General features: G+C 42.3%; 1 protein-coding gene across 7 annotated transcripts in view; it reads left to right on the top strand.

Annotated features, from left to right (window-relative positions):
* The window catches only part of LOC115197051 (ATP-binding cassette sub-family C member 8-like), a 126020-nt gene that overhangs the window by 25247 nt on the left and 82514 nt on the right, over positions 1-18259 (top strand). For all 7 annotated transcript variants that reach the window (XM_029758192.1, XM_029758193.1, XM_029758195.1 and 4 more), the window contains exons 5-6: positions 2718-2884; positions 10451-10693. In XM_029758192.1, the coding sequence (XP_029614052.1) occupies positions 2718-2884; positions 10451-10693 (410 nt within the window). The remainder of the gene's footprint in view (positions 1-2717; positions 2885-10450; positions 10694-18259) is intronic.

The raw sequence follows: 18259 nt of genomic DNA, 5'->3' as shown, positions 1-18259 counted from the left end.
ACAGTATGTGAAAAGAAAAGGTGTGTGTATAGCGGTAGTTACAGTATATAGGATAAGCCAAGACTAGAATACAGTATATACATATAAAGTGGGTAATACAGTATGTAAACACCATTACAGTGACCAGTGTTCAATGACTATGTTCTGGACATAGGGCAGCGGTCACTAAGGTGCAAGGTAAAGTACCGGGTGGTAGCCGGCTAGTAACAGTGTCCGAGGTTCACGGGCAGGGTACTGGGCGGAAGCCGGCTAGTGATGACTGTTTAACAGTCTGATGGCCTGGAGATAGAAGCTGTTTTTTTCTCAGTCTCTCGGTCCCAGATTTGATGCATCTGTACTGTCTCCGCCTTCTAGATGGTAGCGGGGTGACAGAGACATGGCTTTTGCAGTAATACTTTTTTTGTCCTGTGGCTTTCATTAAGTGAGATTCTAAGTGAATACTTTATCATAAAAATGTAATTCTTCAACCCGATCAAAGTAGTTAATAAAGCCTTATTTTGAGGGCCTAGTTGTACCCTAATACAGTGGCCTGAAACTCATGGTTTTCAGGCCTGCAAGTCACATTATGATGGCTTGCAAAGTGATGTGTAATTCCTATTGGAATCCAGCCAGAGTGGGGATATTCAACATTTGAAATGTTTATTCACCCGCAACCTGAATTCAGGCTGACTGCTGGGATGGGGAGACAAAGATATGAGACAAGGAACAACCATTTCAGAAACCGGTGCAATAAGTCCAAGTAGCAGATTGGATTAGTTAAAAAAAAAAAAAAGATTTATATTTGAGTAGGATAAGATTAATGAATCAATCAATGTACATGCAAAACCATAGATATGGTTTAACTCTGGTTAAGACCAACACTTGGGTTCTTTTACAACAATGTTACACTGAAAAATCAACACTAGGTAACACATGCCAATTTCCTGTGTGGTAATTACCAAATAAATATTTTTGTTGCATCATCGAGACATCGTCAAGCATCAACACTAATCTCTTCTGGTTATTATAATTTGATAGCCAATATTCTCTGAATCAGAGAGGATTTTATAGATCCTATCAATAAATGCCATGTCCCAGCTCAGTCCATTGCCCTATGAGCACAAGACACTAATTTGAGTCTTTTTTTTGGTTGAAATTATGTATTTTCAATGTCTTGTGCTTACTAGGTGGTCTTTGTTGTTTCACGGTTCTCTCATCGTCAATGTTGACTTCTTTAATCATCCCCTCAGTTGCCATGTTCCTCCTCTTCGTCTGATCACATACTTCTCTTCTCCTCCTCCTCCTCCTCCCGCGTCATTAACTCATCCGCGTTCGGCCCATGTTCGTTCACACTTCCTCCAGTTCCCTCATTCACGTCAGTGCTTGAGCCTCAACCTCGCTGCGTGGCCAATCGGTGTCGGTCGAGGGAGTGACCCGACAGGCGGTATTTCTCGGACAGACTTTAATCTCTGATTACAGCTGGGGCTGGAGGGATGGATAGCCATAGACACGGAGAACATAGAAGGGATATGCTAATATGGCCATATGTCAAACGCCGTTATCCATTCTCTCTTCTTACGGGATCTTTTTAAATGTTCAGTGTATAAGGCCTTTGCGGGAATCAAACCCACAACTCTAATCAGTAGTACTCACTCTTCACTTTCCTTCACAACCGTCCTTCCATCGATCACCTTTTCCATAGGCTTCTTATTGACTCTGCCTTCCATTTAGAGATTTACAGTACAACTGCAGGCCTGACAAATACTGTAAGTCATTGACCTTCAAAACAGCCACAACAAACACACTGAAAGGACTTACACTGAGTGTACGAAACATTAAGAACAACCTTCCTAATATTGTTGCACCACCCCTATAGAAAGGATTGTTGATTCGTTGACTGTGACTCACATTGGCAACCTGCTACAACAGGATCTGAATCGACCATGGTTTTCAATACTGAGTCCATTCTTTTCACTCTGTTTCTATGGATATTGAGCTTAACAACCATGGACATACATCACTAAACAACTGGAAAGCCAAGGCGAGAGAGGAGGGGAGGGAGGAAGGAAGAAAGAAAGGGGGGAGAAGAGAGCAAGGAGGGAGGGAGCGGGTGGAGGGGGTGGGGAGAGAACATGAGTTAGTGTTTGAGATGCAGGCCACGCTTCTGTTATGAACATCTGCAGAGGAAAAAGATCCCAAATCCCAGAATGTTTAGCATACTCCTAGGAGACTCTGTTACCATGGTTTCTCTCCTATAAAACATCTAAAAAGGTGTAAAAAAATGACATCGGTCAGGTCGTTTAGGATGTGTCTTGTGGATTTAGAATGGATGGGTAGGCACAGTAATTCTGACAGTTATAATACAGCTGTTCATTCCCTATTGTCACTGAGTTTTGAACACGAGCAGTTCTGTCAGAATTGCCATGACACAAAATGTAAACAAAACTGACAAAAGCAGAGGAAAGATGGGGAAAATGAATTAGAAAATGAATGAGATGGATTCTAAATTATATGTATGATATTCACTTTGTAGATATACAGTTCACTCCTGATGCAGTGCATACAGTTCACCAGAAACAAAATTCCTTTTACTTGCTCTGGATATCTGCATAATCTGTTGGGAATGTATAGGACATTCCTAACCCAACTGCATTCATGAGGAGTTGACTTGAGATGACTGACGATTCCCTTTATGAGTCCTGAGATATTCAAATGTTTCTCTCTGATCCTCTCTGAAGCCCTACTGTTCTACTGGGTCTTGGCCTTTCTGATGAAAACCATAAAGTTTGCCAAGTACACGGAGCACGGCATCGGCCTGAGACAACTCCGCTACGGCATCACAGGACTACTGGCCCTGCTCTACGGACTACTACTGGCTGTGGAAATCAACGTCATACTGGGCAGGGTGAGCAGCAGTGTGTGTGAGAGGGGGATGGTGTGCGTGTGCATGTATTTGTGTGTGTGTATGTCATCCTAGTGTGTTTTGTGTGAGAGGGCATCTGTTTTCCTCAGTATGTCTGAACGTCTCTATCCTGTCTTTTCCTCTGCTTCAATCAGCTCTCCCCTCTTTCGGTCTAGCATGTTTGTATGCTCCTGTATATTGGATGTTAAGTATTGCTTCCTACAGGCCTGTTTCTGAAGTAGATAGAAGGCAGAATGTGCTAGGTTGTTGTGAGTCATACAGAGGCGTCATGCCCAAAGGGGGCACAAGGGCACGTGTTACCTCCAGATTTCTGCATGACTCCCCTGTATGACACCCGCTACTTGTCTCTAATTATAATAGGATGTTTATGATGGACTTGTTTGCCTGGATGTTTGAATGATTCATCATTTTCATCCGTGGGAGTTCTGTCTGGAGATTTTCTTCTGAAAGAATGGAGGATGACTTGCTATTATGGTGATCAGGATTTCAAGCTTTTTTTTGTGTGCAACGACATATACTCGACGTGAGAATGGTATTCATACAAGTGTGTGCGCATGCAGGTGGATTCATGTTCATGTTGTGAGGCGTCAGTCAGGATCTTCCCATTCACAGCAATCGCCTCTCCTCCTGGCACTATCCCACCTGGTCCATTTGTTCCCCTTTAGCATCCCATCTCGTGTTTGAGAGCAATCAGGCTCTTGGGCACTTGGCAAACATTTGCATTCTTCATTGGTTTGTATTGGTTAAGATTGGGACTAATCCAGCGGAGGCTCTTCAGAGTAGGAAAGGGGAGGACCATCCTTCTCAGTGAATTTCTTAAAACAAAACATTGAAAAACTAGACTAAAACATATTTACGTCACCAAATAATTGATTAATACACATTGTTTTGCAATGAAGGTCTACAGTAGCCTCAACAGCACTCTACAGTGTAACGTTACTTATTTTAGCGGATTTACCAACGCATTAGTTCTATTAGCTATGTTGACTAGAATGTTACTTTAGCTAATATGGGGACAACGATGTAGGCTGTGTGTAGCGGTTATGATATGGTTTTGTTTGGAAAGGCTTTTTCGCCTGGTCACATACAGCTGATATGTTGTTCATTGAAGTCCACGAACGAAGGGAAAAGCTGAGAGGAGAGTGCATAGAGGCTAGAATGAATACTACGTTGCTGCTATGATCAGGGTTGTATTCATACTGCCGATTTCATTGAAAAATATTTCTTAAATGGAAGCAAACAAAACAGGGATGAAAATACCTGAATTTGTCCAATAGAAACTCTTGTTTTAAACTTTTGGACTAATGACTACAATCCTCTTGGGGATCGAGGGTAACTTAATCCCACTGACGGGATTGCAAGCAAGGCGGGAAATTCAAAACATCAAAAATCTAATAATTTCAATTTCTCAAACAATCAACTATTTTACACCATTTAAAAGATAAACATCTCCTTAATCGAACCACATTGTCCGACTTTCAAAGAGGCTTTACTGCGAAAGCATAAAGTTAGATTATGTTAGGAGAGTACATAGCCAAAAAAGTACACACATCCATTTTCAATTCAAGGACAGGCGTCACCAAAAGCAGAAAACCAGCTAAAATTATGCACTAACCTTTGACAATCTTCATCAGATGACACTCCTAGGACATTATGTTAGACAATACATGCATTTTTGTTCTATCAAGTTCATATTTATATCCAAAAACAGCATTTTACATCGGCGCGTGTCGTGGAGAAAATGTGTCTCCTCCAAAAATGCCTGTGAATTTACAAAAAAGACTCATTTTAAAAACTTGGTTAAAGTATTAAACTGTTAATCAAAGAATATTGGTTGCATTCTGAATGCAACCGCATTGACAGATTTCAAAATAACTTTACTGGGAAAGCATACTTTGCAATAATGTGAGTACTCTGGTCAGAAAAATACACTAAGCTATACAGCTAGCCGCTATGTTGGAATCATCTAAAACCATAAATAACATTAGCAATATTCCCTTAACTTTAATAATCTTCATCAGAAGGGACTTCCAGGAATCTCAGGTCCACAACAAATGTTTTTTTTTGATGAAGTTCATAATTTATGTCCAAATAACTCCATGCTGTTCCGTGTTGTTAGCGCGTTCGGTAGGCTACTCAAAATGGGAGGGAAAAGTCACAACGAAAAGTAAAAAAAAAAATCTATTTACGTTCGTTCAAACATGTCAAACGTTGTTTAGCATCAATCTTTTGGTCCATTTTTAACTTGAAACATCAGTAATATTTCAACCCGACCTCTCCTGTGTCTTGAAACGTCTCGCCTCACATGAACGCGCATGTGCGCAATAATGAAGTGACGACCTCCCAGGGACGTCAACTTCCCTTCCTTCAACCCGACCTCTCCTGTGTCTTGAAATGTCTCGCCTCACATGAACGCGCATGTGCGCAATAATGAAGTGACGACCTCCCAGGGACGTCAACTTCCCTTCCTTCTCATTCGGTCTCTGTTCATCATAGACGCTTCAAACAACTTTATAAAGATCGTTGACATCTAGTGGAAGCCATAGGAAGTGCAAAATGAATCCTTTGTCACTGTGTGTTTTATTGCCAATGACTTGAAAATAGTACAGCCACAAAATTTTCATTTCCTGCTTGTATTTTTTCTCAGGTTTTTGCCTGCCATATGAGTTCTGTTATACTTAGAGACACCATTCAAACAGTTTTAGAAACTTCAGAGTGTTTTCTATCCAAATCTACTAATAATATGCATATTCTATTTTCTGGGCCGGAGTAGTAACCTGTTTAAATTGGGTACGTTTTTCATCCGGCCGTGAAAATACTGCCCCCTAGCCCCTAGAGGATAAGCTAGCTGCAGGCAAGAGTGTGCAAGTCCTGTGTGCACCTAGGTTGTAAACTTTCATTCAGAGGCTACGGTGTAGGGAAATTTTTTGTATCATCTAGTAGCCTAAACCTGTCTGTGATGATGAACTGAATGAATGGAATATGAATGACAGTCATCCAACATGCTGTAATAGAATAAGGCCATGCTCATGGAGGGGGAAAAAAATGTCCTCCCTCATCATAAACGGCACTGACCGCCACTGGACTATCTCAGCACTTATTCTCATTACATTTTCTTTTCATGATCACTAATGGGCAATTTTTTCAATGCCTTCATGATGCCTCGGGCTTCTACCAGAGCCATCAAACACAGAGTAGTCTATACATACATTCCTGTTTTGATAAAAGACTGTGTATAGAGAGAGTGTTGTATGTTGCATTGGCAACATCTACAGTCAGGAAAGACACATCTGTTGTGGAAGAGTCCTCTGAGTACCAATGTACACTGACTAACTCTACACATATACACTACATGACCGAAAAGTATGTGGACACCCGGTCGTCGAACATCTCATTCCAAAATCATGGGCATTAATATGGAGTTGGTCCCCCCTTTGCTGCTATAACAGGCTCCACTCTTCTGGGAAGGCTTTCCACTAGATGTTGGAACATTGCTGTGAGCACTTGCTTCCATTCAGCCACAAGTGCGTTAGGGAGGTCGGGCACTGATGTTGGGCGATTAGGCCTGGCTCGCAGTCGGAGTTCCAATTAATTTTGAAAGGTGTTAGATGGGGTTGAGGTCAGGGCTCTGTGCAGGCCATTTAATCCTAGTACAAATTCTTCCACACCAACCTCGACAAACCATTTCTGTATGGACCTTGCTTTGTGCACGGGGGCATTGTCATGCTGAAACAGGAAAGGGCCTTCCCCAAACCGTTGTTACAAAGTTGGAAGCACAGAATTATCTAGAATGTCATTGTATGCTGTAGAGTTAAGAATTCCCTTCACTGGAACAAAGGGGCGTAGCCCGAACCATGAAAACAGCACCAGACCATTATTCCTCCTCCACCAAACTTTACAGTTGGCACTATACAAGTAGGGTAGGTAGGGTTCTACTGGCATCCGCCAAACCCAGATTTGTCCGTTGGACTGGCATATGATGAAGCATGATTCATCACCCCAGAGAACGTGTTTCCACTGCTCCAGAGTTGAATGGTGGCAAGCTTTACATCACTCCAGCCGAAGCTCGGCATTGCGCATGCTGATCTTAGGCTAGTATGCAGCTGCTTGGCCATGGAAACCCATTTCATGAAGCTCCCGACGAACAGTTCTTGTGCTGAAGTTGCTTCCAGAGGCAGTTTGGAACTAGGTAGTTTGTGTGTTGCAACTGTGAGCTTGTGTGTCCTACCACTTCGCGCCTGAGCTGTTGTTGCTCCTAGACGTTTCTATTTCACAATACCAGCGTTTACAGTTGACCGGGGCAGCTCTAGCAGGGCAGAAATGAGCCGAACTGACTTGTTTGAAAAGTGGCATCCTATGATGGTGCCACGTTGAAAGTCACTGAGGTCTTCAGTAATGCCATTCTACTGCCAATGTTTGTGTATGGAGATTGCATGGCTGTGTGCTCGATTTTATACACCTGCCAGCAACTGGTGTGGCTGACATGACCAACTCCACTAATTTGAAGGGGTTTCCACATACTTTTGTGTATATACAGTTGAAGTCGAAAGTTTACATATACCTTAGCCAAATACATTTAAACTCAGTTTTTCACAATTCCTGACATTTAATCCTAGTACAAATTCCCTGTCTTAGGTCAGTTAGGATCACCACTTTATTTTAAGAATGTGAAATATCAGAATAATAGTAGAGATAATGATTTATTTCAGATTTGATTTCTTTCATCACATTCCCAGTGGGTCAGAAGTTTACATACACTCAATTAGTATTTAGGTAGCATTGCGTTTAAATTGTTTAACTTGGGTCAAATGTTTCGGGCAGCCTTCCACAAGCTTCCCATAATAAGTTGGGTGAATTTTGGCCCATTTCTCTCCTGACAGAGCTGGTGTAACTGAATCAGGTTTGTAGGCCTCCTTGCTCGCACACGCTTTTTCAGTTCTGCCCACATCTTTTTTATGGGATTGAGGTCAGGGCTTTGTGATGGCCACTCCAATACTTTGACTTTGTTGTCCTTAAGCCATTTTGCCACAACTTTGCAAGTATGCTTGGGGTCATTGTCCATTTGGAAGACCCATTTGCGACCAAGCTTTAACTTCCTGACTGATGTCTTGAGATGTTGCTTCAATATATCCACATCATTTTCCTACCTTATGATGCCATCTATTTTGTGAAGTGCACCAGTCTCTCCTGCAGCAAAGCACCCCCACAACATGATGCTGCCACCACTGTGCTTCATGGTTGGGATGCTGTTCTTCGGCTTGCAAGCCTCCCTCTTTTTCCTCCAAACATAACGATGGTCATTATGGCCAAACAGTTCTATTTTTGTTTCATCAGACCAGAGGACATTTCTCCAAAAAGTATGATCTTTGTCCCCATGTGCAGTTGCAAACCGTAGTCTGGCTTTTTTATGGTGGTTTGGAGCAGTGGCTTCTTCCTTGCTGAGTGGCCTTTTAGGTTATGTCGATATAGGACTCATTTTACTGTGAATATAGATACTTTTGTACCCGTTTCCTCCAGCATCTTCGCAAGGTCCTTTGCTGTTGTTCTGGGATTGATTTGCACTTTTCGCACCAAAGTATGTTCATCTCTAGGAGACAGAACGCGTCTCCTTCCTGAGCGGTATGACGGCTGCGTGGTCCCATGGTGTTTATACTTGCGTACTATTGTTTGTACAGATGAATGTGGTAACTTCAGGTGTTTGGAAATTGCTCCCAAGGATGAACCACGCTTGCAGAGGTCTTTTTTTCTGAGGTCTTGGCTGATTTCTTTTGATTTTCCCATGATGTCGAGCAAAGAGGCACTGAGTTTGAAGGTAGGCCTTGAAATACATTCACAGGTACACCTCCAATTGACTCAAATGATGTCAATCAGAAGCTTCTAAAGCCATGACATAATATTCTGGAATTTTCCAAGCTGTTTAAAGGCACAGTCAACTTAGTGCATGTAAACTTCTGACCCACTGGAATTGTGATATAGTGAATTCTAAGTGAAATAATCTGTCTGTAAACAATTGTTGGAAAAATGACTTGTGTCATGCACAAAGTAGATGTCCTCACCGACTTGCCAAAACTATAGTTTGTTAACAAGAAATGTGTGGAGTGGTTGAAAAACGAGTTTTAATGACTCCAACCTAAGTGTATGTAAACTTCCGACTTCAACTGTATAGTGTATGCAAGCTTGCCTAACTTGGTAACTGTGAGAAGACAAAAAATCACTCTTTATCATACTGGAAGAGGTCTTTGTTGTTGTGCAGATAGTACGTTTCTGTGTTAGAGGGTTGGAAGTAGTCTGTAGTAAGTATTTCAGCTTTTATTTTCATGTGTTGTTTTTTCCTGTAAAGCACATTGCGTCGCATTCCATGTCTAAAATGCGCATCTTTTATTTATGCAGATTTTTGAATATCTGCATGAAAATCTGTCGCCAATTGGTTGGAAACCTAGCTAGTGATGCCCTTTAGAAAGTGGGAATTATTTCTGCAGATATAAATTAAACAGTGTGAAACTATACCCTCAGATGTACTGACAAGATGCAGTAATGATTGCCACGTCCTGAAAAGGTTTTGGTTAGACTTTTAGAAAATAACTGAGTTTAAAGCTGAGATCCGCATTAGGGGAAACAACGCCACTAGCAGCTCCAGGCGTATTTGTTATTCTTTTTGTTTTGTTTGTTAAACGGAGAAAAGGAGCTCCAGCTTCCTGGTAAAAAAAAAAACATTGTTGTACATACTCTACTGTTCTATTGCGTGTGCAATGATGTCCGGGGGGGAAAAAATGGTGTTCGTTATTTGAAGTAACGTCTCTGTTGTTGTAATATCACAAATGGACGTGGCAGTTTCACCACTACAGATTCCAACTTTAAGAAACATTTTCTTTTTTACGTTTTTGTTTTATCTGGTGGGCGTATTCTCTGTAAGTGTTTGGAAGTTATGTGTCTGTGCTGTAATTCTTCAGTAACCTAGTTTCCCCCAAGCTGAGACTCTCGCTGCTGAACTGAACTGACTCTGTTCCATTAGTGTTTCACTCTGTCGTCCAGTTTCAGCGCTCGGGGTACCAGGAGTGTGCCTCGTTCTTAGACCTAGTGCAGGCCATAATACTTCTCTTCGACAAAGCTCTAAAGCTGAATAGCTCAAGTGAACACAGTTTAGGGTTTCTTATTTCAGTGTGTGATACAGGGAGGCTTTGCCAAGGCATTGATGCATTCGCGAAGACGCGACCAGGCAACCCATAACTTAATACGCAACAGAGCAAGCTTCCCTGTCAGATACTCTACATCACACATAATTATCAGACACTATCTGTCATATCCAGTTGTTCACAGGGCCAACAAGATAATCATTATCTCTCAAAAACTTGGCAGGGTTAAGTTTGCGTTGCCGAAACTCTATATACGTTAGTGAATAGTTGCGTAGTTCGTTTTGTTGTTCCCATTTGTATTCTAAGTTCTGAATATATTCATGATTTAGGCTCTTTCTTTTTTAGTGAATTCTCCATCTGTCTTATTCTCTCTTCCCACTTGATAACCCCTCTCTCCCTCTGTCCCTCCCCACAGCGCTACCTGTGTTTCACTGAGGCTACGGAGGTGAAACCCCCAGAGGACCTGCAGGACCTGGGGGTGAGGTTCCTGCAGCCCTTCGTCAACCTGCTGTCCAAGGCCACCTACTGGTGGATGAACACCTTCATCACGGCAGCCCACCGCCGCCCCATCGACCTCAAGGTCATCGGCAAGCTGCCCATCGCCATGCGAGCCCTCACCAACTATCTGAAGCTCCGCAAGGCTTTCGAGAGTCAGAGGGTAAAGGGAGTGAGTGAGTGAGTGAGTGAGTGAGTGAGTGAGTGAGTGAGTGAGTGAGTGAGTGAGCGAGCGAGTAAATGAGTGAGATGGCAGCCAGTGGGCTGTAAGTTTCCGTAAAAACAATGGTCAAAAAAGATTACAGTAATAGTATTGGATACTGTAAAATACGGTATGGTAATATACCGTACCTTTTTTTACGGCTCAAATAAGGAAAGAGAAACGACAGTCCATCATTACTTTAAGACATGAAGGTCAGTCAATGCGCAAAATTTCAATAACTTTAAAAGTTTCTTCAAGTGCAGTCTCAAAAACCATCAAGCTCTATGATGAAACTGGCTCTCATGAGGACTGCCATAAGGAAGACCCAGAGTTACCTCTGCTGCAGAGGATAAGTTCATTAGAGTTATCAGCCTCAGAAATTGCAGCCCAAATAAATGCTTCACAGAGTTCAAGTAACAGACACATCTCAACATCAACTGTTCAGAGGAGACTGCGTGAATCAGGCCTTCATGGTAGAATTTCTGCAAAGAAACCACTATGAAAGGACACCAATAAGAAGAAGAGACTTGCTTGAGTCAAGAAACACGAGCAATGGACATTAGACCAGTGGAAATTTGTCCTTTGGTCTGATGAGTCCAAATTTTTAGATTTCTGGTTCCAACCGCCGTGTCTTTGTGAGACGCAGAGTAGGTGAACGGATGATCTCCGCATTTGTGGTTCCCACCATAAAGCATGGAGGAGGTGTGATGGTGTGTGGGTCCTTTGCTGGTGACACTGTCAGTGATTTATTTTGAATTCAAGGCATGGCTACCACAGCATTATGCAGCGATACACCATCCCATCTGGTTTGGGCTTAGTGGGACTATAATTTTGTTTTTCAACAGGACAATGCCCAACACACCTCCAGGCTGTGTGGGGGCTATTTGACCAAGAAGGAGAGTGATGGAGTCCTGCATCAGATGACCTGGTTTCCACAGTCACCCGACCTCAACCCAATTGAAATGGTTTGGGATGAGTTGGACCGCAGAAAAAGCAGCCAACAGGAAAAGTAGCCAACAAGTGCTCAGCATATGTGGGAACTCCTTCAAGACTGTTGGAAAAGCATTCCAGATGAAGCTGTTTGAGAGAATACCAAGAGTGTGCAAAGCTGTCATCAAGGCAAAGGGTGGCTACTTTGAGGAATCTAAAATATATTTTTAGTTGTTTCATATTTTTTTTGGTTACTACATTATTCCATATGTGTAATTTCATAGTTTATGTCTTCACTATTATTCTACAATGTAGAAAATAGTAAAAATAAATAAAAACCCTTGAATGAGTTGGTGTGTCTAAACTTTTGTCTTTTACTCTAAGTATTCAGACCCTTTGCTATGAGACCCGAAATTCAGCTCAGGTGCATCCTGTTTCCATTGATCATCCTTGAGATGTTTCTCCAACTTGATTGGAGTCCACCTGTGGTAAATTAAATTGATTGGACATGATTTGGAAAGGCACACACGTGTCTATATAAGGTCCCACAGTTGACAGTGCATGTCAGAGCACAAACTAATTTCAATAGAATGTTCATGATGTCACTGCAACAACTGTGGATAGACGTAGCTGGTCAATTCGCTCAAGCTATCTACTCTGATTTCAGAGCTCTCTCGTCTGGGTGTGGCAGAATAACTGACGAATTTGCGAACGCTCAACACACGTTGAATATGGCCGGTGTCAGTAAATGTTGTCAAAAAAGTGTAATTCAATTGTTGCCAGCAGCACAGTTACAGTCACCAATGCTCTGGATAACATGAAAACAGCCTAATCAGCTCTGCTAGGGCGAGTAAAATGGTCAGAGTGAGCTGTTCTCTCATTTGTGTCTGGAAGTAGCTAGCCAACGTTAGCCAGTTAGCTTGGGTGCTTGACTGCTGTTGTTACGTCAGAATGCTCAGATCAACCCTACTCCTCGGCCAGAGCGTCCAGTGTGACCTCTGAACGCTCCGAGAGTGAACCGCTCTGAAATTACGAACGGACAATCTGATAATGCTCTGAATTTACGAACACCCAAAGTGCACTCTGGCACTCCAGAACACACCCGTAGTATAAACCAGTCTTTAGTCTTGAAATCTTTGGTTGTTTAGTATATAGCCTCACATGTGAATCCTTAAAGAGATGAGTGGGGCTAAAGCTTAATCGAGCCGGTCGGTGAGAAATTAGCAAACATTTCTAAAAATCTGTTTTTGCTTTGTCATTATGGGGTATTGTGTGTAGCTTGATGAGGTGGAAAAAATAATATAATCGATTTTAGAATAAGGCTGTAACATAACAAAATGTAGAAAACATTCAGAAGGTATTCAGACTTTTTTCCCCCACATTTTGTTGTGTTACAGCCTAAATTTTCAAATGGATTAAATGTAGATTTTTTTGGTCACTGGCCTACACACAATACCCCATAATGTCAAAGTGGAATTATGTTTTTTGACATTTTTACAAATGAATTAAAAATGGAAAGCTGAAATGTCTTGAATCAAGTATTCAACCCCTTTGTTATGGCAAACCTAAATATGTTCAGGAGTAAATATGTGCCTAACTAGTCACATAATAAGTTGCGTGGACTCTGTGTGCAATAATTGTGTTTAACTTGATTTGTTAATGACTACCTCATCTCTGTACCCCACACATACAATTATCTGTAGTCGAGCAGTGAATTTTGAACACAGATTCAACCACAAAGACCAGGGAGGTTTTCCAATGCCTTGCAAAGAAGGACACCTACTGGTAGATGGGTAAAAATAAAAGCAGACATTGAATGGTACCCGCAAAACACCAGTCTCAACGTCAACAGTGAAGAGGCGACTCTGGGATGCTGGCCTTCTAGGCAGAGTTCCTCTGTGTTCTTTTGCCCATATTTTCTTTTCATTGGCCTAGTCTGAGATATTGCCAGCATCCTGGAGTTGCCTCTTCACTGTTGACGTTGAGACTGGTGTTTTGCGGGTACTATTTAATGAAGCTGCCAGTTGAGGACTTGTGAGGCGTCTGTTTTTCAAACTAGACACTAATGTACTTGTCCTCTTGCTCAGTTGTGCACCGGGGCCTGCCACTCTTTCTATTCTGGTTAGAGCCAGTTTGCGCTGTTCTGTGAAGGGAGTAGTGCACAGCGTTGTACCAGATCTTCAGTTTCTTGACAATTTCTCACATGGAATAGCCTTCATTTTTCAGAACAAGTATAGACTGACAAGTTTCAGAAGAAAGGTCTTTGTTTCTGGCCATTTTGAGCCTGTATTCGAACCCATAAATGCTGAATCTCCTGATACTCAACTAGTCTAAAGGCCAGTTTTATTGCTTCTTTAATCAAGACAACAGTTTTCAGCTGTGCTAACATAATTGCAAAATGGTTTTCTAATGATCAGTTAGCCTTTTAAAATGATAAACTTGGATTAGCTAACACAACGTGCCATTGGAACACAGGAGTGATGGTTGCTGATAATGGGCCTCTGTATGCCTATGTAGATATTCCATAAAAAATCTGCCGTCTCCAGCTACAATAGTAATTTACAACATTAACAATGTCTACACTGTATTTTTGATCAATTTTGTTATTTTAATGGACAAAAAATTGCTTATCTTTCAAAAACAAGGACATTTCTAAGTGACCCCAATCTTTTGAACGGTAGTCCTAGGACCATGCCTCAGGACTACCTGGCATGATGACTCCTTGCTGTTCCCAGTCCACCTGGCCGTGCTGCTGCTCCAGTTTCAACTGTTCTGCCTGCGGCTATGGAACCCTGACCTGTTCACCGGACGTGCTTGTTGCACCCTCGACAACTACTATGATTATTATTTCACCATGCTGGTCATTTATGAACATTTTAACATCTTGACCATGTTCTGTTATAATATCCACCCGGCACAGCCAGAAGAGGACTGGCCACCCCTCATAGCCTGGTTCCTCTCTAGGTTTCTTCCTAGGTTTTTGGCCTTTCTAGGGAGTTTTTCCTAGCCACCGTGCTTCTTTCACATGCATTGCTTGCTGTTTGGGGTTTTAGGCTGGGTTTCTGTACAGCACTTTGAGATATCAGCTGATGTACGAAGGGCTATATAAATACATTTGATTTGATTTGATTTAGTGTACAGTGGGGGAAAAAAGTATTTGATCCCCTGCTGATTTTGTACGTTTACCCACTGGCAAAGAAATGATCAGTCTATAATTTTAATGGTATGTTTATTTGAACAGTGAGAGACAGAATAACAACAAAAATATTGAGAAAAACTTATGTCAAAAATGTTATAAATTGATTTGCATTTTAATGAGGGAAATAAGTATTTGACCCCCTCTCAATCAGAAAGATTTCTGGCTCCCAGGTGTCTTTTATACAGGTAACGAGCTGAGATTAGGAGCACACTCTTAAAGTGTGTGCTCCTAACCGCAGCTTGTTACCTGTATAAAAGACACCTGTCCACAGAAGCAATCAATCAGATTCCAAACTCTCCACCATGGCCAAGATCAAAGAGCTCTCCAAGGATGCCAGGGACAAGATTGTAGACCTACACACGGCTGGAATGGGCTACAAGACCATCGCCAAGCAGCTTGGTGAGAAGGTGACAACATTTGGTGCGATTATTCGCAAATGGAAGAAACACGAAAGAACTGTCAATCTCCCTCGGCCTGGGGCTCCATGCTAGATCTCACCTCGTGGGGTTGCAATGATCATGAGAAGGGTGAGGAATCAGCCCAGAACTACACGGGAGGATCTTGGCAATGATCTCAAAGGCAGCTGGGACCATAGTCACCAAGAAAACAATTGGTAACACACTACGCTGTGAAGGACTGAAATCCTGCAGCGCCCGCAAGGTCCCCCTGCTCAAGAATACATATACATGCCCGTCTGAAGTTTGCCAATGAACATCTGAATGATTCAGAGGACAACTCGGTGAAAGTGTTGTGGTCAGATGAGACAAAAATGGAGCTCTTTGACATCAACTCAACTCGCCGTGTTTGGAGGAGGAGGAATGCTGCCTATGACCCCAAGAACACCATCCCCACCGTCAAACATGGAGGTGGAAACATTATGCTTTGGGGGTGTTTTTCTGATAAGGGGACAGGACAACTTCACCGCATCATTTGACGGGGCCATGTACTGTCAAATCTTGGGTGAGAACCTCCTTCCCTCAGCCAGGGAATTGAAAATGGGTCGTGGATGGGTATTCCAGCATAACAATGACCCAAAACACACGGCCGAGGCAACAAAGGAGTGGCTCAAGAAGAAGCACATTAAGGTCCTGGAGTGGCCTAGCCAGTCTCCAGACCTTAATCCCATAGAAAATCTGTGGAGGGAGCTGAAGGTTCAAGTTGCCAAACGTCAGCCTCGAAACCTTAATGACTTGGAGAAGATCTGCAAAGAGGAGTGGGACAAAATCCCTCCTGAGATGTGTGCAAACTTGGTGGCCAACTACAAGAAACATCTGACCTCTGTAATTGCCAACAAGGGTTTTGCCACCAAGTACTAAGTCATGTTTTGCAGAGGGGTCAAATACTTATTTCCCTCATTAAAATGCAAATCAATTTCTAACATTTTTGACATGCGTTGTTCTGGATTTTTTGTTGTTATTCTGTCTCTCACTGTTCATATAAACCTACCATTAAAATTATAGACTGATAATTTCTTTGTAAGTGGGCAAACGTACAAAATCAGCAGGGGATCAAATACTTTCTCCCCCACTGTATATATTTGATTTGCTGTAATATGAAAATACGTTACCTAGCAGTCAACCTGCTTACACCATTCCCATGTAGTTACAGTAAAATACTGTAAAATGCAAACCCCACCTCCCCTCAATGAATTGAATTAATTAATTAATTACAATTACAGTTTAATTTACTTTTACAGTGTTATACAGTAAATGTTACAGTAATGTACTGTTTGTCATTGCTCGGATATTACAGTAATTACTGGCAGCCAGTTCCCTGTTAGTTACCGTAAAACAACGGTACCAAATATTACAGTATATATTACAATATATATATTTTTTTACAGTGCAGAGATTAGCTTGGATGTTCCACACAGTGACAAATAAAGACAGTATTAAGTGTTTATATAAGAACAGATTGCACAGTATGTTTTGGTTGATATGGATCTTTCTTTTGAAGCATGACATACTCTGTTTGGATTGCATTTTGTTAGCTTGCGTCAATGCAGCTTGCCCAGTTGGATTGTTTAAATAAAATGTCAATAGGAATAACTAAAAAGCATTGATTTTACTTGTTCTCTAAACAATTAAACGCTGTTCTCCAATGGCCTGTGGTGATTTGACTACATGCATCCGTAAAACAAAGATGGATTTCCAAATAGATGATTGTCTTCTCTAGTTAACACTGAACTGATATATATATCCCACCACACACTCACACACATCCAACGTTCCAGTTCCCTTACTGTCCAGTTTCACAGGAAATAAGGTCATGTAACATCCCAAGCCATATCTGGTAACTCTGCAGGCTAAATAATCTTATTTTGCTTATATGTTGATTTGAAACAACCGGAATATGTGAAACGTGAGACTTTAATCATCACACAGAGTAGCAGAGGGACAAACCCAGTCACCACACACACAGACACACACACACTCTTCCCACTTTCTTCCCATGAAATGTCGAGTTCTTTCACCCTGTGAGGGGTCAAAAAGTCGCAGTGTTCACAGTAGAATGATAATGACCTTGCTCCTCTTAATCTTTTAGTCTTCTTTTCCCCTCCTTCATCTCTAATCCTTCTCTCCTCCTGGAAGGAAGTGTGGTTCGGATTCACAAGCAGCCGAGACTGTCTCATTGACCGCAGAGTCCAGTGTGCACGGGAAAACCCTGACCCTGTTGTGACCTTTGATCCTTGACCCCTGTCCCCTGCCACGTGTTGTGTCTCACTGAAAGAACCAACGTCTGACCAATTCTCTCGTTATCTCTCTCAGAACCATCTTCTTGACCCTAACCAGTCAGGCTTCACAGCGACTCACTCAACTGAGACCGCTCTTATCTGTGTCACAGAGGTTCTCCACTCTGCCACAGCTGACTCGCACCCCTTTATTCTCATCCTCCTAGATCTATCTGCTGCCTTTGACGCTGTGAACCATCAGATCCTCCTCTCCACACTCCTGGATTGCATCCTACCTGGCAAGTCGCTCCTACCAGGTGGCGTGGAGAGAATCTGTCTGCACGATGTGCTCTTACTACTGGTGTCCCACAGGGCTCTGTTCTAGGCCCTCTCCTCTTTTCTCTTTTCACACAAAGTTGCTCGGTTCTGTCGTATCCTCACATGGTCTCTCCTATCATTGCTATGCGGATGACACTCTTCTACTTTTCTTATTACCCCCTTCTGACACCCAGGTGGTGACACACATCTCTGCATGGCTGTCGGACATCTCCACTTGGATGTTGACCCACCACCTCAACCTCGATAAAACGGAGCTGCTCTTCCTCCCGGGAAATGCCTGCCCGCTTCAAGACCTCTCCATCATGGTTAACAACCCCACATTGTCCCTCTTCCAGAGTTCAAGAACCTTGGTGTGACGCTGGACAACACCCTGTCGTTCTCTGCAAAC

The sequence above is a fragment of the Salmo trutta genome, chromosome 7 (assembly GCF_901001165.1).
Source record: "Salmo trutta chromosome 7, fSalTru1.1, whole genome shotgun sequence".
In the NCBI taxonomy this organism is placed as follows: domain Eukaryota; kingdom Metazoa; phylum Chordata; class Actinopteri; order Salmoniformes; family Salmonidae; genus Salmo; species Salmo trutta.
Note: the sequence above shows the minus strand (reverse complement) of the source record. Positions and strands in the feature narration are given on the sequence as shown.